Source organism: Nilaparvata lugens, chromosome 12, assembly GCF_014356525.2.
Source record: "Nilaparvata lugens isolate BPH chromosome 12, ASM1435652v1, whole genome shotgun sequence".
Lineage (NCBI taxonomy): Eukaryota > Metazoa > Arthropoda > Insecta > Hemiptera > Delphacidae > Nilaparvata > Nilaparvata lugens.
In genome coordinates this window covers 3691231-3718982 of record NC_052515.1, presented here as the reverse complement: position 1 = coordinate 3718982, position 27752 = coordinate 3691231, and the positions used below count along the sequence as shown (strand labels likewise).

The 27752-nt window shown below is 35.2% G+C and overlaps 1 protein-coding gene across 1 annotated transcript; it reads left to right on the top strand.

The window, feature by feature from the left end:
- The first annotated feature begins 1646 nt into the window (after nucleotides 1–1646).
- Nucleotides 1647–27494, top strand: LOC111059019 (putative polypeptide N-acetylgalactosaminyltransferase 10). Its single transcript, XM_039438717.1, is given in 11 exon segments — nucleotides 1647–2203; nucleotides 3354–3501; nucleotides 6596–6762; nucleotides 7652–7773; nucleotides 7775–7841; nucleotides 11450–11627; nucleotides 15325–15553; nucleotides 16740–16961; nucleotides 21564–21674; nucleotides 22505–22648; nucleotides 24794–27494. Coding segments are annotated over 11 exon segments (1809 nt in total). The 5' UTR covers nucleotides 1647–1947; the 3' UTR covers nucleotides 24959–27494.
- The last annotated feature ends 258 nt before the right edge of the window (nucleotides 27495–27752 follow it).

Genomic DNA, 27752 nt, shown 5'->3' with positions numbered 1-27752 from the left:
TAATAACAAACGTGCCGCTTGTGCGACAGATAAAAATATGTACTTGAAATGGCTTTCATGTTTGGCATTGATTGAGTTTATATTAATACCCAAAATTTAACTTTTGGGCAGAGCTCGTTCGTTAGGACTGTGAGTAAAGTCCGGCTGATCCAGTGAAAAAGGCTACTAGATTTCGTCTAGTCTGTCTTATAATACAGTTATTCTGTCACAGATCGGGCAGTTTAAAAATAATTGTATTGTTAGGGGAGACGGGTTCTGAGCCTATTCATTGGTTCAGTTAATTTTTGGGCAGAGCTCGTTCGTTAGGACTGTGAGTAAAGTTCGGCTGATCCAGTGAAAAAGGCTACTAGATTTCGTTTCGTCTTATAATACTAAAGTTATTCTGTCACAGATCGGGCAGTTTAAAAATAATTGTATTGTTAGGGGAGACGGGTTCTGAGCCTATTCATTGGTTCAGTTAATTTTTGTTCTTTTAAAATACTAACTGTAAAGTCGCGATTAAACCAGTGGATGCCAAAGGGGGAAGCCATATTCAAAAGGTAGGTGACTACTGGATAAAATCATTGTTCTTATTTTTCATAACCACAAAGATTGAATCATCATTAGCAGCAAGCGAGTGTTTTCCCCATTAATTCATATCAATAATGTTTTAATAATAAAATTAATTTTGTTTTGTTTAAATGTAAATATGTTGAAGACTCATTAAAGTTCTAGTTATTCTGTTCTCTTTCGTTATCATAGTTCTTCCCCCCTTACATAATTGGTGAAGGCACATCGTGCTTACAAATTAAAAACCAAAAGTTTCTCACATTTGGCGAAATTTGTGTCACAGATAGAGCTGGGTCAGAGAAATGTCTGAGCGAAATTTGGTGATCCTCTCTACAGAGTATGAAAGCTAACAAGACATTTTCAAATTACAATATTTCCTGACCGGTAGCGAACTTTTAAAATCTGATTGCAGGTTTTTTTTCCTCGTATTAAGGAGTATGCCAAGTTTCACCATTTTTTGATTCTTAAATTTTCACAAAAAAGGCTTTAACTTATTTCCTGAATCCATGTGTGCATTTTCAATTTTATCATGTGCCCAAGTTATTTATCTCTTCATGATCTATCATTATTTGTTACCAAAATCAACCAAATCCGACCATCCGTTAAGAATTCTTATAAATTATGGAGTCAGATTTGCCTGAAATTTGCATCATTAATAGACCTTGATCTGAAAAAATGTCGATGCCAAATTTTGCGTCCCTCCTAGCTTCTATGCAGAGTGAGTTTTGAAGCTGCAATACTTGGAACTTGAAAATTTTAAATGGTGATATCCCCTGAATGGTAGAACAATTTTAAATAAATAATAATATATTATTTAACTCTAGAAGCTACATTATGGCCCTTAAAAATTTTGTAATGCCAAAATATTGTCAGTATATTCAATATTCCTATCTATTAATTCAATTTATCCATTATGATACTTAACTTTTTATTTCATCTGGTTAAAAATTGTATTGGAATTATTTCAATATCAAATAAGTCCAAACGTTCTAATTAAAGCCCTTAATCTAATCAGATTAAATTTGAATTAAGCGCCAGACTCCTACTATCGAACTCATGGATATTCGATATAACATATAAGTCGATAGTTTATAATCGATAGCATTATCAATTATTTTCCCAGCAGCCCGCATTCGCAGAGTAGAATTTTGTTTTCATGTTTGGTATTGGTACTGTAATTATGTCAGAATACGGGTGTTCTATTATCTGTTGTTTAATTAATTTGAATTCTATTCCAAAAATCACTAGACCATGACCACTAATTTACATTTAGCAAGTTTGTGAGTTCGCAACTGATTTCCTCATTCCATGAATTGGGCAATATCCACTTATAACCTTCAAATGACGTGTAGTGAAGATTGTGTTAGTGAATTATTCTAATCTTATCAATGTAGCAAAATGAAAAGAAGTCTGAAAGGCGTAGTGAAGTACCTGCTCTTAGTGTTATGCACAATATTTACTACTGTAATTATTTTCAACTATGTCAGGCATCCTCGCGCAGGATCGAAAAATTTCAGGAATGGGAGGGCTATCATGCCTGTTGCACCTGAACAATTTCGAATCAGTGATACAGAGAACGAAATTCACATTTCTGGTAAACATCGGATTGACTGGCATGATTATAAACGAATGGAAGAGGAGAGTAAAAGAAAAGGTTTGTAATCATTCTGTATTTTCTCCAAAATCATGTATTATTTTTGTTTTTTCATCATTTACACTTCAAGAAGTGTCTATCCCTTCAATTTTTTCATTTAATATTTACTTGCAGCATTGAAACTTAACATAGTAGACCTACTTGACTTTTGTTGAGCAGTCTGATAAGGCAGTACAAGTAAGAACTTGAACTGAAGTTCAATCAAGTTGATACTAAATAAGTAAAACTTAAAAAGATTTAAACCTACTTCCTACTTACTTACTTCACTGAAGTAAGATCAATCTATATTGATGTCGACTGAAATCAGTACTGTAGCTAGATTTTACTAACACCCTTTTATTCTAAATACAGTTTTGATAGAGGTTTTACAATTCCCAATCTCTTGATAAATGCCCATAAGCATTACAGGAATGATCGCGTCGTAAACTTAACTCAAACACTAGATAGTTAACACTTGACTAAAATTGTCAAAAGTTCATTATTCAAAATTGTTTATTATGAAAACATTACGGTAAGCCACTTTATAAAATTTTCTGTACAGTATAGTGTTTTATAGCTTTAAACATCTCTGGTCGAGGGTATAACACGACCAGAGGAGTTTATTCAAAATATAGACATAATTACGAAAAGCATATAAGCTACAATTATTTACAAATTATTAATACAATTGATTGATTATTTGCTGATCTAAGAAAATGTGGCCCACTGTATATGAATATGTGTCGGGATGCCACTAATTTTTCTATTGTTTAAGATTTCATGCCAAAAAGAAAAAAATTAATAAAGATACATCTTGAGAGTCATTAGAAGTTCATGAAAACAACATTTATATAGGCTACACAAATTTAAAAAAGAAAATCAATAAACTATGATGTAGAAATTTTAGACATAAAAACATTAATAATACTAAGGGTCGTTTGCACTGTATCAGTTTAAACTAAATTTCATCTTAAACTGGATTAAATCCATATCAAGTCTCGTTCATTATAATGAGTTTCATTTTTAGTTTAAGCCACCAGCTGATTGAATTCAGTTTAAGCCTTGGCTGTGCAAACGGCTCTAATAGAAAAAATCGTTTTAATGTAGAAAATAAATAAGCTCTACTTAGAGCCTTATCAGAACTTTACAAATTCTGTATCAAATTTTACAGGAAACGGGGAAAATGGAGTTCCTGCTAAGCTGCCTTCAAATTTTGTACGCTCCAACAAAGAGAAACTCTTCAAAGCAAATGGATTCAATGCTTTGCTCAGTGATCACATCGCATTGAACCGTTCAGTACCCGATATAAGGCATGAAGAGTAAGTACAGTATATTATTCATTAAATAAATACATTGGAATGATCCGTGGTCTAGTGGATAGAGTGCTTGCATAGTAGCCTAAAGATCCCCGGTTCAAACCCGCAAATTACCAAAAGTTTTTGAAATGGTCACTCCCTTGTTATCGGATGGGCACGTTAAACTGTCGGTCCCGGCTGAAGTATGAAAGTCGTAAGGCCCATTGATGGCTTAAATGATATATATTCAGGCGAGATGGAACTTCCACCAGGAACTCCCCACCAATAAAAGCCATACGAATATTATTATTAGACTAAATTTTATGATTAATAGATATAAGCTTTTTACTAACGATGTGGACAGCTTTAATAAGTTGTACATTCTAATATAAGTTTAAATATTTATCGTATTCTCTATCATAATATTTGAGGAAACTATATTTACAGGTGCTGTGCATGAAACTGTCACCAGAAAGTTACCACAATTGATATACAGCACAATATTAATATTTACAAATTAAATTCGTATGGCTTTTTTTCGTGGGGAGCCACTTGCTGAAAGGTCCCACCTCGTCTGAATATAATCATGGCTTAAAATATAAATATCGGGGACCGAGCTTCGCTCTGTAGTACAAAAGCATAAAAAAAATATTACGAAAGGAGAAATTATAATAACATTCATACAGAAATGTTCTATCTAATCACAGTAAATTGAGATTAATTCCCAGAGGAACGCAAAATTTCCCTCACAAAGCCCCAATTGCAAAAAAGCGGTTAAATTTCAATCCTCATTAACTTCACGTGAACCAAATCAGAGAAGAACATTTCAAAAAGATGGATCTACTGTAATTAATCGGGATTGAAAATAACCCGGCTTTTTTGCAACCGGCACTAAGTACCTGATTGAATGATTTTTTCGACAGCTGAGTCATAATTTTAACAGAATCCCACACACATGAACTCGCTCACTCACTTCCATCACCAACAGACGACGAAATAATAAATTATTATCATCTGTGTTTCCAAGGATGAATAATAATTATCCTTTTAATGTCCTTCAGCGAGTTTTCTCAGGGATAAGACCTAGTGCAATAGTGAAGTTGTGTTTCTTTTCTGGCTCAAAATTTTGCAATTTTTCTCAAAAAATTCCAATTTGTAGAGATTTGAGTGAAATATTTTTGTTTTTAATCAGTTTTTAAAAATCAAAATTTTTAGTTTAGTCATTAGTTTTGAAGTGGAAATTGGACTTTTTGAAGTGAAAGTGAAATCTTATTCTTTTTTGAAACTTTTATTTGTAAAAATTTGGGAGAAGACAGTTTTGGGCTATGCCTGTTGTCTTCTCCCAATCATATTATATTTATTATAATTATGATTTGTAATTGTCAATGAAATAAATAAATAAAATCTTCATATTATAAACCAACTATGTCCTGAATTTCGTAAGAATTGTTAGAGCCGTTTTCGAGATCCGCTGGAATACAAACATATAAACATCTAAACATCCAAACATATAAACAGAAGTTGCTCGTTTAATAGTATAGGATCAAATTGAATGAGCATATGTGCAAGTGCACGCTAGGTTATGCATGGACAAGCGCGCAGATTAGGAACTAAATCTGGAAAGAGCAATAGGAACATTCACACTGAACGCGTGCACTTGCTGGTTGCGTTCAGTGTGAGCAGCTACATGCAAGTCACAACGTGTTTCAATGGCACTTTCCAGATTTTGTTTCTTGGCTCATGCGTGATCTGACGTGCCCTAGCACATACACGCATCCAATGTGATCATACCCCAACTCAAGTAAGTACGGTAAGTTATTATTTTCTTGCGCTTAATATTTAATATTTACTATCGAATAAATGAGAAACAGATGTTGTCAATACCACTTTATTTTTGAAATACGGCTTAAGTGGTATAAATGGTATTGACAAAATCTGTGTCTCATTTATTCATTATGTAGAAATACCACAATATCTCTTCAAAAACAATCAATTTATTTTGAATGAAAAAGACTAAGAAATTGTCAAAAACCACAGATTTATTGATACTTAAATCTGTGGTTTTTGACAATTTAAAACTCTGAGTTTATCAGAGATTGACAATGGTGTAATAACCGAAACCGGTCTTTCTAAGTATCAATAAATCTGTGGTTTTTGACAATTTCTTAGACTTTTTATTCAATATGGATAATTACCACAATATCAACTTCTCAACTACACAAAAATCAATTTATTATTGTAAAAATTAGTACTAGGATAGACTCCTACCAGCGAGCAAGTTATACTTTTGCTGGTGGTGATTTTCATTTCCAATAAAGTAGAATGTTCATGTTTATTATTTAATATCATGCTGTATATTTCATGGAAATAAACAAAAATTTTGATTTGATTTGATTTGAAGTAAATCTTCACAAGTATCAACTTGATATTGACCAGTTCAAGTTCTTATCATTAATATACAGAATTGATTAGTGGAAATAGAAATCGGCCTATAGCCATCCTCTGTAAATTCAAAATTTAATTAATTTGAGGTAGTTCAGATTTGAAGATGTTTCAAACAACTAATTTTTTATGCATTGGTAGCCCCTAACTCCAATATTTTTGTAGAAAGTGTTGTTAATTCAATGACGAATTTTGATTTTTCAGATGTAAAAACGAAAATAGCCTACCCAAACAACTGATTTTGCATTACTTTACTTTTTCGTCTTATGAAACTGAATGAAAGGAGCAACGCTCCCGCAATATATGACACGTCAAAGTGTAATATAATATTGTAAGTCTAATATATTACTAATACCCTTCATCTTTCAACACAACAGACAATAGAACACAACAGATTTTACATAACATACATTAATCATACATCAACCAACAAGGAAGTCTGCTAATCTGTAAGGACACAATACAATAAGGAATTTCCGGAATGTTTTTTTAACTCCTTCAAGCCCTTAATTTCTCTTAATGAGAGATGGAAGTGAATTGAATATTTTCATTCCCATATAATAGTGAATTGAATATTCTTATTCCTATATAAAACGGGCCATTGGTGGATCAATGTTTTACACCAATCTTTTTGTAGAAATTGTTGTTACTTCAATAACGAATTTTCATTTTTCAGATGTAAGAAACGAAAATACCTGGCCGATCTGCCGTCAGTAAGCGTTATAGTTCCTTTTCATAATGAGCATCTTAGCACGCTGTTAAGAACTGCCATTAGTGTTCTCAACCGATCACCGGCTCATCTCATTAAGGAGATCATCTTAGTCGACGACTGCAGCACTAAAGGTAATTAAAATGCATTGGCCTTCATTTCACACGATTAGTCTGTTTAGAGATAATACTTCGTACGAAGCCATAGCGGCCAGGCAGACTGGCTAATTAATGAGAAATATTGCATTTATTCAAATGCTAATTGGTGAATAATTATTATTAAACGAAAATCCAAATTAAATGCTGTAAATCATCCCAGTTAACAGCTAGATGGAAATTCTATGAGAGCTACTATCCAAAAAATATTTGCCATCCTGGGAATCGAACCCGGTACCTCCTAATTGCCAGTCAGGTAAATTAACCTTCCGGTAGTCGCGCTCTACTCAATCACACAAGCAGTCGCGTGTTCTATTTTGTACAGCATTCAATTTTCCAAGTTTTATATACTCTGTTTATTTTCAAAACATATTAATTAATTGTATAATGATTTTTTCCATCTTCTTGGATTATTTTACGCCTATGAACATTTGTATGATTACGATTTCGTAGCCCAATAAGGTACACCAAGCAAAGCTATCAATTCTGTGTTATTGGTTCGTTTACAGTCCCCGTATACAGTCTTTCCCTATCTTATGCAAAATGTGACTTATACACTGTCGCGAATAAATGGCACCTAAAGACTGAACCATTGCTCGGTTGATACTGCAACTCAGTTGATACTGCAGCTCGGTTGATACTGTAACTCAGTGGAGTGATGGGGGAAAGTTTTGGAATGCATAGGTGACTCATTCACTGACACCACCCCATTCAATAGTTCTGTGCAGCAAAAAAACGGACACTGTTGTACTTTTTACAACAGCGCGACTGCCGGAAGGTTAATGAGGTATTGCATTTATTCAAATACTAATCAATCTTATTTATATTGCTAATAAATTTGTATTTATTTATTGTTTGTGTGTTGTAGATATTTGTAAAAAGCCGCTAGACGACTACGTATCCACACATTTGCCGAAAGTACGCGTGATCAGGCTGGCGAAGCGTGTGGGGCTGATTCGCGCCAGGCTGGCTGGTGCTAAACAGGCCGTGGGGAAAAGTGCTGATATTCCTAGACTCACACACCGAGGCCAATGTCAACTGGCTTCCTCCTCTACTCGGTAATTATTGACTCATTCATTCAAGTCCATTCATTCATTGATTCATTGATGATTCATTCATTGATCGATTCATTGATTCATTCACTGATCGATTGATTCATCCAACTCCATTCATTGTACAACTAGCAGATGACCAGTCTTCTTAGTATTAAATATTTATCACATATTAAAATATTTTGTAATGTTATTATAGTGAGGTCCACGTTGTAATGGCAGTGTTTGATTAACAATGGTTTTGCTATCCTTGTACATCATTCAACACAGCGGATAGCGCTATCTCTTTCTCGCTTTACTCTGTTGCCAGATCGTCTTGATCTAACAATGTAGAATTAATAATTAATTAACAAAATATTTCATCTTAATTATGGAAATATAATTGATTATTTTAAACGAGAATGAACAATTAATATTGCATTAATAAACCTGTATCAGCTACCGTCTATAGAAGGCATTGACAGGACAGAGGATCGGCAACGTTGTTCTCCTATCTTTCTCCACTGCCATTATAACGTGGACCTCACTATAGAGAGGTATTTCAAATTATTAAGGAATTATCATCGATATTGTAGCAAATTTATATTTTCTTAAAATGTATGAATTAAGGGCTACTTTCTTGTATTTATAAAATAAATTATAGTACCCTTTAAAATAATAAAATAATAAAACAAGAATACAAATTGTATTTTAATAATATGAATGATATTTTCTTATAATTTAGAATCCTTATAAAATTTAATTGCGATTATTTATGATTTATAATATTTTTTATTGTGTTCTGTTATTATTTTCTTAGGTATTATGAGAATTGGAATCGAAAAATAAAAACTCATAGCTTAGGAAGCATGTAAGGTAATTCTCATCTTGATACATTGAGTGTTTTTTTGGTTTTATGACTTTTTCTAGTTGATGATTATTTTGTTTTCTATTTTGGGGCTTCAATTTCTTTTCTGCATCTTATAACCTGTATTATAATATGCTTTATTATCTATTTTTGGGGCTCTCTTCTCTTATTTTTGCAACCTACGGCCTGGTTGCACAAAAGCCGGTTAAATTTAAACCGTGATTAATTTCACGAGAACCAATCAGAGAAGACCTTTTTGATAAGACGGCTTCTCTGATTGGATCTCGTGGGATTAATCACGATTAAAATTTAACCGGAATTAACCACTAAAATAACTGGAATTAACCACTAGGCTAGTGTGCTATGTTTTTTCCGTCTACTGTTTGGTATTAATTCAATTATAATAATTGGTTCCAGTTATCTAATATATTCCAGCTCAACGAATATTTCAATATAATTCCAGCTCAACGTGTAATACATCCAATCACGTATATTTCTCATGAGAATGAATAAATTAGATTCTCAATTTTAAATTCAAATGGTACTCAGCAAGACCTTTTCTATTTCCCCACTATTAAGTTCAACTTAATTCATGTAACATTTTCATGGATTGATTTCTTATCTGTTTTGAATAAGACTAGACTATAGATATTGTACGATTCACTAAAAAACATAATGAGAGCAGCACTTTATAAGTGTTCTAGAATAAGTAGCTATTTTCCTGTTGGCACTAAAAGAATTATTTACTATTCAATGATACAGAGTACCCTGTACTATGGTATCTCGAAATACAGGTTAGCTCCGAAATATATAAAACAGACATTACAGAATATTGTAAAAAGGATAATAAAACTCTTTTTAATGGTATTGATCGCCAGATCAAATTTATTGATTTTCTAATTTCTATAATAATTGGAATCGTTTTTCCTTGACGAAATAAAACAATCTTAAATATTTCGAAATAGCTGAAACATTACTCTATTGTTATTTATTTATTTATTCCATTGTCATTACAGATCATAATTATAATAAATATAATATGATTGGGAGAAGACAACAGGCATAGCCCAAAACTGTCTTCTCCCAAATTTTTACAAATACAAGTGTCAAAAAGAATAAAGTTAAGATTTCACTTTCACTTCAAAAAGTCCAATTTCCACTTCAAAACTAAAGACTAAACTAAAAATTTTGAATTTTGATATTTAAAAACTGATTAAAACAAAAATATTTCACTCAAATCTCTACAGATTGGAAATTTTTGAGTAATTTTGCAAAATTTTGAGCCAGAAAAGAAACACAACACTTCACTATTAGCTTTTTCTCTTTATTTTATTTTGTGTTCAATTTTCTAGTTTTCGAAATTTAATTTAAACGTGACTTTGACTGTGACAACGACTACACCACGTTTCGGAAAGCCAATTTCGTGACTCCAGCTGTGTAGTCTAGAACTTAGCTGAATCCCGAGCTCGGAAACCGGCCTAAAAATTTTTTATGATAGTTTTCTAGTTATTGACGTTTTTCAAAAATATCGAAGAATCTATCTATTTCGAAAACTAAGGTCGATATGAGGTTAATGTTACTGGACATTTTATGTTGCAAATTTCATGTAGAATCTATGGTATTCGGTTGTTACACACCTTTCGTGGGTGGGATACTCTGTAAAGCTTGATGTGGTTGGCAGATCCGATAGCTGATGACTACAAGACGTGCGATTGTCCGTTCATCGATATTTTTTGAATGATTTATTCCGAACTTTCGATTTTTTTCAAATTTGAATATGTTTTTATAAATTAATAATTATTATTGAACGAAAATCCCAATTAAACGTTATAAATCACCCCGAAGACTTCTGGGGCCCGTTTCACAAAGGTACAAGTAGGTTACAAGTCTTGTTGCCAACCATGGTTTTGGAGAACAGCTGATTACTAGCGTTTCACAAAAGCAGAATGTAACTTGTAGTTACAATGAATTTCTACAAGTTTACAAGTGATTTGCTTGTTACGAACAAGTGTTTCACAAAGATTTTCATTGTAGCCAACAACAATTTTTGTCGACACTACTTGTTCGTAACTATGAAATTTCTACCGAGGTGGAAAGCTATGTAATGGATTTACAAGTGATCATTAAAATGATTTTAAATATTCAATAAATATTTCTAATAATCAAAAATTCCCTATATCCCTCTAAAATTCATTATTTTGGAAATATATGCATCAGGAAATTAAATTTAATTAATTTCCAAAATAGTTATTAATGTGTTACCTCATAGGTTATGTGTACTATAGTATATATACACAGTATATATAGTATACATTATATATAGTACATCTACTATATATATACAGAGTACATATAGTGTGTAGGTTACAAATTCAGCAATAAATGAAGTAGACTGTACAAAAAACATTATATTGCTTTCAAATATTTTCAAAGTAATTGTTGAAAAGTACAAGTAACCTTTATAAAGGATGAAAAAAGGAAATCATCATGAAAATAGGTTATGTTTACTATTGAGTACTTGTAGACTTGTAAAATTGTAAACTTGTATACTTGTAGATCATAAATTTTTGTGAAACGTGAGTACTTGTAAACTTGTATCTACAAGTACTTGTTCGTAACCATGGTTGGTAACAATACTTGTACCTTTGTGAAATAGGCCCCTGCTACTGCAAATATTGACAACAGGGTAAACAGCTAGATGGAAATTCGATGAGCGCTACTATTCAAAATTTATTTCCATCTTTTAATAAATTGTTTTGGTTGGCAGATCCGATAGCGGAGGACTACAAGACGTGCGTTTGTCCGTTCATCGACGTGATCGCTTATGAGACGTTCGAGTATCGTGCACAGGATGAGGGGAAGCGGGGGGCGTTCGACTGGGAGCTCTACTATAAGCGACTGCCTCGTCTGCCCGAGGATGATAACAATCCTAGCGAACCTTTCAAGTGAGTACGGCTACATTGATATACTTATAAATTACAGTCCGGGTTCTGTAGCTTTGCCTATCGGCGGAGGGCCTCTAGACTACAATACTACCCGTTCAAAAACATAGAAATTTTTGAAAATGAATCTTTCCTGAAGCAACAAATGCTCTTTTGTATCTTCTCAAAAGCAACGTGTTGCATCCGAAAAGATACACAAGGTCTTCTCAAAAGCAACGTGTTGCATCCGAAAAGATACACAAGGTCTTCTCAAAAGCAACGTGTTGCATCCAAAAGATACACAAGGTCTTCTCAAAAGCAACGTGTTGCATCCGAAAAGATACACAAGGTCTTCTCAAAAGCAACGTGTTGCATCCGAAAAAATCTGGTGTGGTACACTCACACACTCTATAAGCTATATAAACTCTCTATAAGCCTCTAAGCTATACACTCTATAAGCCTCATTAACGAGGATAATTTAGGGAATAACATTATGCCGATTGGCGGCTAAATAATATTAAAACTACGATTATATTATTGTGATTGTGTTCAGAGTACATTTTTCTTTGTTTGAATTATGAAATTTGAGGATTTTTTAAAAGTTGTCAAAACAGCTGTTCTACAAATAAAATATCGACATGTTTTCTTCTGAATAAACTGCTCTACCTACCTACCTCACGCACGAGAAGGAGGTTACAAAGTAAATTTCTCAAGGATGGGGTGGACCTCCTGTTAATTTCTCAGGGAGGAGAGTCATGCCAGTTAATAGAGCTGATATATAACTATACAGGGTATGAATTTGAAAAAATCGGTCAAGTCATTTTTGAGAAAATCGTGATAGAAATTTAACAAAATTCATTCTTCTCAGGAATATTACGGAGCTCCTGCAATTTTCCCAGAAATGAGAATCATGTCAGTTGATAGGGCTTATAAATAGCTATCTAGGGTATAGATTTGAAGAAAATCGTTGGAGCCGTTTTCGAGAAAACCGTGAAAAACATGGTTTTCAGCCATTATCCGCCATTTTTCCGCCATTTTGAATTGAATTTTATTGAATTTCTCATTGTCGGATCCTCATGGTATAAGGACCTTAAGTTTAAAATTTCAAGTCAATCGGTTAATTAGGAATGGAGTTATCGTGTTCACAGACATACACACACCCACACACACTCACAACAGACCAACACCCAAAAATCATGTTTTTGGACTCAGGAGACCTTGAAACGTATGTCTGTCTGTAGTTTTCTGCTCGTAAGCAGGTCCTTCTATATGGCAGCAGCCCTCCACTCTCTTCTATTCTCTGCCAGTCGCTTCGTTGTATAGTAGTTCATCCCCTCCTTGATGTCGTACAACATTTTGTAGTTTCTGATTGAAACGTATAGAAAACATGAAATCAGGGTACCTTAAAAATTTTTGGAAAGCAATACTTTCCTTACCTATGGTAATAGGGCAAGGAAAGTAATGAAACGTATAGAAAACATGAAATTAGGGTACCTTAAATTTTTTGGAAAGCAATACTTTCCTTACCTATGGTAATAGGGCAAGGAAAGTAAAAATACACAAGGTCTTCTCAAAAGCAACGTGTTGCATCCGAAAAGATACACAAGGTCTTCTCAAAAGCAACGTGTTGCATCCGAAAAGATACACAAGGTCTTCTCAAAAGCAACGGGTTGCATCCCAAAAGATACACAATGAGCTTTTTGGAGTTACGTCCTTTTATCACAACACAGCCTATCAGCTGACATTCATTCAACATGCTCTTTCCATTGTTGGTGATACGTTGCAACTCTCTCATTCATGAAGAATCTCTGTGTGTAGGGAGCTTCCTCCATCTAGGGTCTGTGAAGCCTGATGTTTTTGCAAAGCCGTGAATATTACCCCGCGAACCATACCTTGCCTATATGCCGTTTCAAAGTCACGGAGGCAAAGCTACGGGACGCGTACTGTAGTTTCAGTCTGCCACAAGATGAGAATGATCCTAGCGAACCGTTCAAGTCAGTAACCTACGCCAATACTCATATACAGAGTGGTGCAGAGGAAACTCATGTTTTTTGAACCGCTAGTACTCGGCGACGGGAGGGAGTGTTGCCCTTGAACGAATGTTGGTAGACGGCCTATACTATGCCGTTTCAATCGCTATGGAGCGTTGCAACGTACAACCATAGAGTAACAACAGCATAAGTAGATATCCCATGGTATAGGGCGTTTATGTCGCAACTTTTACTGTTATCTCAAGCTGATAGTCCACGTAATTCTTTCCTGTGAAGCTTCATAACGCTGGTAGTCTCTCATATTGTGCCGTTCATACACTCTCACCCTGTCAAAACAGTAAAAATCGACAATAATCGACAGTAATCAGCTTGAGATAACAGTAGAAGTTGCGACATAAACGCCCTATACCATGGGATATCTACTTACGATATTGTTTCTCTATGGTACAACGCTCAACGTGTGGTCGTACCTCGTTCGTTCAACGCTCAACGAATAACGTAAAACGGCCCATTCTATACCGTTTCAGTCGCTATGGAACGTTGCAACGTACAATATCGTGTATTCGAGCAGTTCTTTTTAGAAACAATGAATCTGTAGTCACAGTGCAACGTCATTTCCGTCAATATTCTAGAGTTGGACGTCGAGGTGCAGTGCCTGATCGAAATACTGTACTCTGAGGGGTTGCAGCGTTTAGAAGTACTGGTTCTGTGATGAAAAATAGACCTCCTGGTCTCCTCCGTTCAGTCCGCACTCCAGAACGGCAGTTGCTTATGGCAATGCAGTGGCTTATTCTATTGTAAAAACTTAAAGTTCTGTATAATTATGTAAGAATTGTAATGATGAGTCGCTCTGATGAATGGCATGTGAAACATAATATTTGGTCTTGGTCTATTAAACGGGACATGAAGTTGAAACATACTTTTAAATTCTGGGATGAATACTTGATTGTTTAGGATATTATATAATAGCACGAGGGAAGCGACAGATCTCCTTTCTTCCAATCTTTGAACATTAAATAAATAAATATGATTTTATTGCCGTTAAATTCTTAGAACAATAGGCAAAGTTAAGGTCATTAAATATCAACCTTAGATTGTCTGTTGAAAAAGCTATCGGACAGAATGCGCTGAACTTTTTAAAATAAATATACCTTAAAAATGTATTCTGAATTTTTTCCAAATCAAGAATAGCGCTGCTGTGAAATGGAGCCCAAACTAAAGCAGCATATTCAAGTTTACTCCTCACTGTAGCATAGTACAATATTTCAAAACAACGTCACATGCTGGTAGAGACCTACAATTTCGAAATAAAAAAACCCTAGCGACCTATTAGCACCATTCATAACATGTGCTAGGTGTTCCTTAAACTCAAGAGTAGGGTCCATTATGACGCCCAGGTCCTTTATACGAATAACACAATCGAGGTTTGCATTATTAATATTGTAATTGTAATGAAAAGGATTTTTCTGACGTGTGAATATCATATATTTTGTTTTTGATATATTTATTTCCAATCTATTTCTCAAACACCAGTCATAAATCGCATTCAGATCCCGCTGCAAGAGAGAGCAATCCTCCAGACTAAAATAGGTCTGAAAAGTTTTACATCGTCTGCAAAAAGCAAAATACTAGATCCACTAGACCACGGATCACTACATAATAAAATAGTACATATGTGCACGTTTAGAATCTCACTATAGCCTTTCATTAATTGGAATTTTCTATGATAGGAGTCCAGTAATGGCAGGCGGACTGTTCGCTATCAGCAAGGCGTTCTTCTGGGAGTTGGGCGGCTATGATTCGGGTCTGGACATATGGGGCGGTGAACAATATGAACTGTCCTTCAAGATCTGGCAGTGCGGTGGTCGCATGCTGGATGCGCCCTGCTCCAGGGTGGGGCATATCTACCGCAAGTTTGCGCCCTTTCCTAATCCGGGCCTCGGCGATTTCGTCGGCAGGGTCAGTGCTATTTAAATTTCATCTATGTTTTCAAATAGATACTATATTGTTTTGGTATCAAATGGATATCACATCGTTCATTATTTAGTGGTAGTCTAAAAAAAAGAATAAATAGAAATAAAACAAGTTCATATTCTTCACTTTTCCTGACATTTTGCAATGTATAAGCTTGTCATGAATTAAAAATACAGTGTATGTTAAACCCCAAACTAGTCTCAAAAAAGCTGAAAAGTAAAAAAAAAGTGTTCAAAACATTCCCTCCAAATTCCTTTGTCAATAAATTGGTCTATTGTTGCAAGACTGGAGATTTCACTAAAGCTGCTGCAACAGATGTAGGAAAATGCGTAAAAGTGTAAAATTATACATAAAATTGAAGAGAATTCGGTACATAATAAGCTCATAATCAGCATGGATTTTTCCCATAGATGTTAAAAGGAAAAGGACATTGCCTACATAGATTTTAGGCAAACGTATTTTTTTTAAATGTAACATCTTCAAGAGCAGATATTTCGAAAACTATAGAAAAAGTTGTGAGATGAATATTGTAAGAAATTATGTATGCTCCAATTTTGTATAGAACAGTCATGTTCGTAAAATACATGGTTTTCGAGTTATATGCGAGAAACCAAAAAATGGTACCTTTGAACCACCCCCACCCTTTTAGCACAGGGGGTAGGGGTGGGGACTTTTGATGTGTTTTCCTCCTTACTACCTTAAACAGAACTTCGGGGTCAAAAATTGTCTTCCAAATTTTTCCCTCCATAACACTTTCTTTGACTGGACTATATGCCAATTCTTCCTTTTATTATATGCTCGTAGGTTAAATAATTGACAAACTGAAAACTTGACTTATTGAAATCTTGAAGAATTGAAAATAGCCTTTAACCTATCAGAAAGTAGACTGAAAGAATGGTTGAAAGAAAAATGCTTCTATAATTTAAATGAACTAATAGCTTTAAACAATGTATAAAATTTTATTATGTAATTGACGATTGCCATACAATTTTATTGTACATGCAGTGATGGAATAAATTCAATTCAATTCAACCATCCTCGATTAGTTAAGAATCTTCATGCAAAATTTCAAGTTAATCAGTCAAGTAGTTGAGACGTGATGACGCGTCAATCAGCCAGTTAACTCCTCTATTATATTATAATTTAGATGGCAGTTTTTGTGTGATTGTAGAACTACAGACGAGTGGCGGAGGTTTGGATGGACGAGTATGCGGAATACCTGTACAAGCGAAGGCCGCACTACAGGCACATCGACCCGGGTGACCTGACTGAGCAGAAGGCGATCCGAGCGAGGCTGCACTGCAAGCCGTTCAGTTGGTTCATGAAAGAGGTGGCCTTCGATCTGGTCAAAGTCTATCCGCCGGTCGAGCCTCCCGATTATGCTTCGGGCAGGGTGAGTGCAACCTCCTTATAGCGAAGCTGATATTTTTAACCTCTTTATTGATATTGTTCAACCTCATTATATTAAGGTGATCATTATGAGAACAAATCTCTGTAGAGTGGTATTTGACCGAGCGAAGTGAGGACTGAGATTCAAGTACACGGTTTTGCATTTCTTTTATTTATTTATGTTTAAATATGTTCCGCATTTACGGCGAAATGCTGCAATAGATTTTCATGAAATTTGACAGGTATGTTTTTGTTTGAATTGCGCGTCGACTTATATATTATAAGGTTTTTTGAAATTTTGCATTTTAAGGATAATATAAGAGGAAAAGTAGTCTCCTTCGAACGCCAATATTACCGTAAAAATCAGACTGTAGAATTATTCATAATAAATCAGCTGTCGAGTGGATTGACTGTCGAGGAGGAAATGACGCATGCAATGACGCATGCAATTAATAGCTCAAAGAAACATAGTATCTTCTCTCGACCTTTCTCTGCTTTCAATTCGGGCTGAACAGTTGCCAGCATGTCTTGATGCAATTGCTTTGATGATAGTACTTGTTTACAACAAATGATTAGCTTTTTGATGCATCAATCCAAACAGCCAAATCAGCCATTAGCCGTTTTCACACCGATATCTCGCCGACAGGACAGAACAGAATTTACTCTGATTGACAGGAGATTGTGGTTAATAACTGCGCGAGGTCTACTTTTCTCAGAACTACTAGTAGAACTACTTCTAGCGTTCTGTGAACAGTAGACCTCGTGCAGTTATAAACCACAGCCTCCTCTGTCCATATTGCCCATCCGAGTAAATTCTGTCCTGTCCTGACGTTCCGGCGAGATATCGGTGTGAAAAAGACTAATGGCTGTTTGGGTTGGTGTATCGACAATGCTAACTAATCATCTGTTGTAAACAACTACTAATCATCAAAAGCTGACTGAGTTGAAAGCAGAGAAAGGTCGGGAGAAAATACTATGCTACTTCAAGTTACCAATTGCATGCGTCATTGCATGCAATGAATAATCCACTCGACAGCTGATTTATGATGAATAATTTTATAGTTTGATTTTTACGGTAATATTGGCGTGTAAAGGAGGCTCCTTTCCCTTTTATATCATCCTTTAAATTCAAAATTTCAAAAAAAAATTATGTTTACGTCGATGCCCAATTCAAAACGGAACATACCTGTCAAATTTTATGAAAATCTATTGCCGCGTTTCGCCGTAAATACGAAGCATAGATATTTCATACTTATGAAACACGAGGTAAAAATACAGGATTATTCCAGTTCCCTATCCATAGACTGACTCTTCTCGAAAAGGGACCGTACTATTCAGGACTCAATTGTTTTAATTGCATTCCTGAGGATATAAGGCTGTGTAGCAGCTATAAGTTATTTGTTTCAAAGATAATTAGGACACTGGTAGAGGCTTGTCCTTATACCATTGAGGAGTGTTCTAGAGCATTCATGTGACTCCATTCTAAAAATGACATGTTGTATGCCACTTGAGCACCGCTCAGAATTTGTGGCTTCACACAACAAAAATATAATAATAATAATAATAATAATTTCACAAGGAAAGCGGAGTTCTCACTGAAAATGAAAAACTGGTGGATTGATAAAAAGAACAAGAAAAACAAAAAATGAACCAAATTTTGCTCAGCGTCTTCCATCTGGGAGCTTGACGGCTAATAATAATAATAATAATAATAATAATAATTTCACATAATGATCAGCTTCATTATAAAGAGGGTTCAAATGATTCTGCAAATATAATTGACCGAGCGAAGTTAGGTCTAAGATTCAAGTCGACAGTTTAGCATTTTTCTTCATGTATTTAGACCGGTTGCAGACGAACCACAATCGCATGTGGGATGTGGGAGCTGCTTTTCCTTCTGTGGTACCACAAACGCAGCGCATATGGAATGCATTGGCAAGGCAGTGGCACTGATACTTCCACATGGCGTTGCCCGCTGTGGTAGCGATTATTTTCCTTGCGATTTTGGTACCACTGGTTTGAGCACCACGCTTCCCCTAGCTTCTGTACCACAATCGCACTAATGAGCGTTTTTTCAAATGTAGTGTGAAAGACTCTCCGTTAGTCGTATTGTTCTGTGGTATGTCGGTCCCACATCCCACATGCGATAGTGGTTCTTCTGCAACCGGTATAAGTACATGAAGAGAAATGCTAAACTGTCGACTTGAATCTTGGACCTCACTTCGCTCGGTCAATTATATTTTCGCCACACTGCACAGAAAGCAGCTGTTTTCCAGTCCATACGTAGATCTGAAAGACATTGTTTGCAGACGACTCTCGTCTGACGTCAGAACAGGCTTCTTTCCGGCTAAGGCCGGAAAGAGTACCCTTTCCGGCCGCTTTTTGAAAATTTTTGAAAATGTGTTTGGACAACTGTGCCATATGGTGCATTGTGTTCAGGAGGGTGAGATCGGAAATTTTCACCCCACTTTGAGTACCCTACGACGTCTGGTTCTTGAGATATGAGACATCAAAGTTCCCCCCCCCTCATAAAACATTCTTATTCGATTTACTATTCTTATATAGCTGATGCCAAAAAGTTAGGGGGCTTCGTGGGTCACATGGTGTAACCTACTCACAGCTGATGCAATGCATCTATTTATTGTCTCTTTTGATTTAAAAATCATCACCTAAGCCAAGCTAGATGACAATTCTACTTGACAACATCAGCTGTTGGAACGCACAAGAGACCCACAAAACCGCCTAACTTTTTGGCGTCAGCTATACCTGTAGTGTGGCGAAAAATATCGTACGCGACTCTCTCAGAAAGGTGTTTACGGTATTCGGAAAACATATTCCCTGGCTCGGCAAGCCTCGCCCGGGAAACTATCCTCATACCGTAAACACTAACTTCCTGTGCTTGTAGCATATGTAAACAATCATATCAGGCCTTGGTTTTCTACAGCTACAAAGCCAGGTCAAGATAGTTTTCGACTTGCAACTTTCTGCCTCAAAATTTACAAAAGGAACCAGCTTATGGCAAAGGGGAGTAGAGGTTGAACAATGATGGTCAAAAGTCTAACGGTGAAATAACCGATGCTGACCAGTGACAAAAGGGTGGCAGCCAGACGCCAGGCATGAGTGGAGTGCCATCAGATAGGGGGCAGCACCAACTGGGGCAGTGATCCAAGGAGGAACAATGGTTCGAGGGTGGGCGAGCACGTGGAGTTGGGAACACGAGGACACTTTTCGGTGAACCACGGCTAGAGTAAGATGTCTGAGGAGTGAGCAGCGTGCAGCCCGCAGCCCTAGGGGCTGAAATGGAGTCCTGTTTCCGGAAAACCACCACCACATCAACACCATCACATCAAAACCACCATTGAAGAAAAATAATTAAAATTCATAATTTGTAATGTAAAGTGAGCAGTTTAAAAGTGCGCGAAAAGGCCATGGTCCGCGGGGTATACAACATATAAGGTTAGTGTAATTTTAAGTTGTTGTTTGTTGCCACACTGGTTATTTTCTTGTATTATTGTTGTTTAAATAGGGTTTAGGTTTTGTGATTCGTAGTATTATTGTGCATTATTCTATTTGAATATAGAGACTCTCAATAAACATTATTATTATATTTCATAAACGGTAAAATCATATTTCATATTTCGGTGTTCTGCTTAACAGACTTATTACTAAAATTCCAAAGGACATTTGATATATTTAATCAACATTGAAAATCTCATTTGTTTCTTTGTAAAGTGTCAATTTCATTTGCCTTGTGTTGTTATTTCACAAGTATCATTAGATCCCCTCCCTTCTTTATTATTTTAATCATGGAGTGAAGCAATATAGTTGGGAAAGATGTGTAGTTCTACATTCATTGATTGCTGGACTGCGTCTTTATTAAAGTAATGTAAATTGTTTTTTATATAGTTCAAATAAATTCGTGTTCTGCTGTTATGCAAACGCGAATTAAACAATGCGCTGTTATCGAATTTTTAACAAGTGAATCCTTGTGAGATTCATCATCGTTTAAAGGCTGTTAAATTTTCGATTCTTCTCAATAATGTAATCTATGAAGTCGTCTGCTTTCTCACGGTAGCGCTTCAAAAATTGTTCACATCATTCCAATTGACGCTGTTTATTCTCGTCTGTCAGACGGTTAGGTACCCATCGTGCACAGATTTTATGGTAGGTTATCCCAATTGTTCAATAATGAAGCAGACACGTTGATTGGATATTCCAACTTGGTTTGCAATGCGCTGTTGAGTGATTCGCATGTCATTTTGAATCAAGTTTTCGAAAAGTTTACGATGATTATCGTCTGTGGCAGTGATTGGACGACCGCTGCGTGTTTCGCCAACAATTAAGGCTTTTCCAGTTTGGCAATCTCGAAATTTTATAACACATCGATCCATGGTAACACATCGATCGTCACAATAAACAGCCTTTGAACGATGATAAAATGAGGAGGAGAAGGTGGATTTATCCCCTCCTTCTCCACCTTATACCATCTTCTTCTTCTTTTTTTTTCTTCCTGCTTATAATTAGAAGAGAATTATTGATATATATAGAACGTTTGCCTGTCCATGTGTAGTATTGATTTTTACATGGTTTTCTATGATTTTTGCAGATCCGTAACGAGGTAGCCACTGAGTATTGTGTTCATCTGAAGAGCAAAGACGCCGAGGAAAAGCTCTCTCTCCAACAGTGCAACAAGAAGGGCAAACGAGTCGGAGAACAGGTAACATTTCGTTCATCCGTTCATTCATTTATTGGTTCACAAGATACACAATTATTCAACAGAATAATTCATTATTTGGATCAAAATACACAATTATTCATCAGAATAATTCATTAATTGCTACGAGATACTCAATTATTCATTAGAATAATTGGGGTGGAACAACAGGAACAGCACGAAATTGTTCCACCCCAAATTTTGATTCATATACTAGTCCAGAAGGAATGTCTGTAGGAAACTCCTTTTCCTTTAGTATTATCCTTGAAATGCAAAATTAAAAAAAAACCTTATATATACATCGACGCGGAATTTAAAAAGGAACATTCCTGTCAAATTTCATGAAAATCTATTGCCGCGTTTCGCAGTAAATGCGGAACATAAATATAAACATAAAATACATCCATAAAGAGAAATGCAAAACCGTCGACTTGAATCTTAGACCTCACTTTGCTCGGTCAATAATTTGAGTGTTAATTGTTTGTTACAAACTGTTTGGCTCAACTCACACTTACGCCACTCAGGTCGAGAAGAGACTCGACTCTAGTCGAGAGCATGTGTTTCCAAATGGTGACCCTCAGACCAGTCGATTCTAGTCTCTGCAACGTCACCCATTTGAAAACACATGCTCTCGACTAGAGTCGAGTCTCTTCTCGACTTGAGTCGCGTAAGTGTGAGTTGAGTTTTTTGTTGTTATTTTTCTCATTTATTTCTTTCTTATTAATAGTTTCTGTTTGTGTAAACAATCGATGAGGCTTGTTTTGGCATAAAGCTGTAAGCCTTTATATGTTGTAATTTGTATATTGAGGTAATAAATAAATGATTGGTTGCAGTACTTCAACTTGACTTGGCACAAGGACATACGTGTGAAGGGTGGGGGCATGTGTTGGGATGTGGCCAACCCTGATGATGAGGCTGCAATTCAACTCTACACCTGTCATGGCCTGCATGGAAATCAGCTGTGGAAGTACGACATGGTAAGTCTCACATTTCACTACTAGTAGTTCTGTGAACAGTAGACCTCACGCAGTTATAAACCACAGTCTCATCTAATACTGTCCATCAGAATAAATTCTGTCCTGTCCTGTCGTGTCGGCGAGATATCGGTGTATATACGACTGCTAATGGCTGTTTGGGTTGTTGTATCGACAATGCTAATAATTTGATGTAAACAGCTATGCTGCTATCATCAAAAGCTTACCGAGTTTTAACGTATTTAAGAAAATACCATTAAGACCTTGAAGAGATATAGACCCCCAATGATAGCTCTTACTTGAAATCGAAGGCCGCCATTGGGGTATTTTAGCACGAGATATTATATCTATATATTTGTCATATTATAGATTACAAAGGCATTGGTATGTAATAATCTTATAGGTTGCCCCCTCAATGGCCGATTTCAATTCCAAGTACGACACTAGCGCTGCATATGAGTCTATGCATCTTTAAGGTCTTTGCAAGCAATTAATATTCCACACATCAGCTGTGTTTTCAATAAGTTACATTGAGATATTGAATTGCATGCAATTTATAATCCACACGACAGCTGATTTATGATGAATAATAAATTCTATAGTCTGATTTTTACTCTAATATTGGCGTGTGAAGGAGGCTCCTTTTCCTTTTATATTATCATTGAAATGCAAAATTTTCAAAAAACTTATGTATACTTCGACGCGAAATTAAAAAAGGAACATACCTGTCAAATTTCATGGAAATCTATTGCTGTGTTTTACCGTAAATGCGGAACATAAATATAAACCTAAATAAAGAGAAATGCAAAACCGTCGACTTGAATCTTAGACCTCACTTTGCTCGGTCAACTAGCATAGAGAAACAATAGCATAATTAGATATCCCGTGGTATAGGGCGTTTATGTCGCATTTTTACTGTTATCTCAAGCCGATAGTCTACATAGTTCTTTCCCATAAAGCTGCGTGACGCTAGTCAAAGTTAGTAGACAGAAGGTTGGTCACTCATCTATTGAATTTAAGTCGACATGCAATTGGAGTGGGGGAACTGCAGCCGTGACGTAGGCTGTAGTACAAAGTAGGCAGAATATCGCATTCTTGAAAATCATACGGTGACGTATAGTCAAATTATTATAACACAAACATGTTCTGACATGCAAGCTTTTTGTTTCTGCTTTACAATAATTATCAAAACGTTTAAATAATACAAACATTTTGCCATTTAAAAGCAAAAACCCTACCTCCTAACCTACCCTTTCAAACCCTTAAGGTTTCTTCATCTTCTATCTAGGTCGTGTTTATATTTTAATGGCCCCGTGTGGTTTCTTGTAGGCAATTCTAGCTGGTAGCACGAACTTATCTATTACTTTGCACCTTACATCTGTACTTGTATTTTCTACAATTATTGAATCTAAGTTGGTGATCCAGTACTTTTAATTGTATTATTCCTAATGGTTCATTTGATGAAACTCAACTGGCTCACTAGTTGCATACATACCAACTTGAGTTACATACAATTCGATACTTATTGAACGTACGATGTTTGGCGTTCTTTTAAATTCTATTAGATTGAACACAACTTGGCAAACATATGATGTGTATCATGTGTTTGTCAAGTTCCATTCGATCTCGTAGAATTTATAAGGACGGCAAACAAAAATCGATGTGGGCGTTACTCATTATTCTTCGTCAATCTTCGTCATTCTTCGTCAATCGTCACAATTACTGTATGACGAAACTATGTTTGTAAAAGCTCTTGAGTTAATAAAACATTATTATTATTATTATTATTATTATCATCATGTACGATTGACTAAATTTGTACTTATCATCGATAGTAATGTGTGTGTTTATCCAATCACTGTATGCTACCACTGGTTTACAGCTGAAATGACCTTTAATTAACCAGACTGGTCCACTAAATATTACTTGTAGTGGAAACCTTAACAATAGACCACGAAAATGTTGAAATTCAATAACAATACGCGACTACCAAGGGTCACTAGAACTTCTACCTGGCCATCCATTTTTTTCGGCGGCTCCGTCTCGTTTCTCGTTTCTTTAACCCTTTTATTCACCTATGTAATGTGTTCAATAATTTATTATGCTCACTCTGTACATTTTCGAATGAAATATTGGCGAAACTTGCAGGACAAAAAGTGGCTGGTACACGGCATGAACCCGCGATGCCTGGATGCCGATCTGTCGCGGAAGCGAGTTTTCGTCACCACCTGTGATGAGAATTCGGAAACTCAGAGATGGCTGATTGACAACATCAACTACAAGGAGCTGATGAAGTGGGAGTACTCCATCTAGCATTGGCTCGACTTTCCAGTAACCATCATCACTCTAATTCTGGTCATCTTTTTGATTGACTTCTTGTTGAAGTTACTTCCTAAAAGAATAATTATTAGAGAAAAGTTTCTCAGTGTAGAATATGGGTATGCAGAAATATGTTGTGTAAAAAAGCATAGAGAAAATATAGAATTAAGGGGCATTTCGTCTAAACTTCCGCAGTCGACGACGACGACAAGCATTGTTGACATTCATATTGTCCAAATTTCAAGTGTGCTAAAACAGCTGATCAAATAACTTTTCATTATTTTGTTTATTATTCTAGAATCAAACATTTCTAATAATATCAACATATTGCCATTTAAAAGTATAAACTTAACCTCCCCCATCAAAACATAATTGAACTTAATTTTTTAGTTTATTTAGACAAATTGAAATCTACCCAATCTGAGATACTCACCCTGTCGTGGTCAACGACGGCATTTACGCACAAACAAAAACCCAGCTTAAGTTGAACATCTTTTTATGCTTTTATCATACTTATGCTATCTCTTCTCTATGTTTTTACCATGGTTTGTAAAATTTCATTCAAAGTTTGGAAGTGTTGTATCAAATTTTGGTGTAGTGTATCAAGTTGAGATGATACTGTATCATATTGTGTTGATACTGTATCATGTGTGGTGATACAATAGAGAAAAGAATGATAGCCTAAGAAGATATCTCATGGTTTGTAGAATTCATTCAAAGTTTGGAAGTGTTGTATCAAATTTTGATGTAGTGTATCAAGTTGAGATGATAATGTATCATATTGTGTTGATACTGTATCATGTGTGGTGATACAATAGAGTAAAGAATAATAGCATAAGAAGATTATCTCATGGTTTGTAGAATTCATTCAAAGTTTGGAAGTGTTGTATCAATTTTGATGTTGTGTATCAAGTTGCGATGATACTGTATCATATTCTGTAGATACTATATCATATCTTGTTGATACTGTATCATGTGTGGTGATACTGTATCATGTGTGGTAATACGATAGAGAAAAGATAGCATGTGAGGATACCCACCCCATGGCATAGGACGTTTATGTTGCAAATTTCACTGTCAACTCAAGCCGATAGTCCTATAATGTTTTTTTTTTGAAGCTATAGAAGTCTCTGGAAGCTATAGAAGTTCTGGCAGTCCCCCATACAGTAAAGGAAAATTTAATCATCAAGATAGAATTAGAAGTTATTTATTTATTCGATACAAACATAGAAAGGCTTACAGACAAATATAAAGGAAACAATTCAAAATAACAAATCTGAATAATAATAAAATACTAATAATATTGGTATGGATTTTATTGGTGGGGAGTCCCTGACGGAAGTTCCACCTCGCCTGAATATATCATTTAAGCCGTCAATGGGCTGTCATACTTCAGCCGGGACCGACAGTTTAACGAGCCCATCCGATAAAACGGGAGTTATCTGTTCAAAAACAAATCTGAACAGGGAGTGGAACTCTTAAATCTGATTCATAACCATTATAATTTTAATGATTATTGAACGAGTATATTATAATTTTTGTATTTCTGCATACTCTACTGAGAAATATAGCAACCTTGTGCAATTTGTATATTCTTGCCATTTTTGTAAATACAGTAATATAGTAATGACTTGTTATAAAAATATAACGTTGAACGTTCATAGTATATATTGTAAATGTGAAATAATTATATTTGTAACTTATCATTCCAAGCGCAAATCGAACAAACATTCTAAAAATTTAGCATAGTCTGTCCTACGACTTGTTTTATTTTATATATACTTAGCGTGGTATTCTAGCTCAAACTGAAAACGTACTCGTATTTTCTTCATTATAAATACGACTATAATAAGGTTTATTGTGATAATTCCTTCTAGCTCACATATCGATGGTATTATATACATTTATTTTTTCAAGACTGATACAAGATGTGAATGAAAAGAAGACAATTGTTGAAGCAGTTGAACAAATTCTGATACAAAATATGAATGAAAAAGAAACTGTCGAACAAATTTTTTTTTTAAACTGTACAGTTGAGTGAGATTTCAACTTCAAACTGTCAGTATTGTTTAAATGGGAAGCATAGATGTTTGTACATAAGGAATACTGACAGTCTGAAATGTATCTCTTTCTATAGTGAGGTACACGTTATAATGGCAGTGGATAAAGATAGAAAAATAGCCATGCCTATTCTCTGAATCAATTAATTATATTTCTACACCGTCAAAAACATAATTGGCATCGTTATGGACCTAGAAATGGATAGTACCACTGGCTTTGTCGAATGGTAGACAAGGTTAGCAAAACCAAAGTTGATCAAATACTGTCATTATAACGTGGACCTCACTATAGTAATTCACATTGTGAGTGTTTTTATTATTTTATTTTATATTAAAAACTTCTCATAAAAGGGTACTATGATGTGTTTTTATAAATAAATATACTTAGCCCTGAATAAATAAATTTTAATTCAAATAGATATTGAATAGCACATCACAATACTAATTCTTTGTCCAGTATTTTGCACATTGGAGGAAAAAAATGATTGAGGAGAAAATTTGATCATAAAATTGAATCACTGTTTCTAGAATAGTAGGCTGTCAATGATACCGGAGTGATTAAAATGTCATCAAGTTATTTTATAAAAATACTAATTAGCGAGATTTTATTCTATCAATTTTTAAGTGGATTGTTTAGGATGTCATTAAGGTTTTTTTAAAACAATAACTAGCGAGATTTTATATTATTTTATCTATTTTAAGCCTATTTAGTTGTAGTTTATAATAGA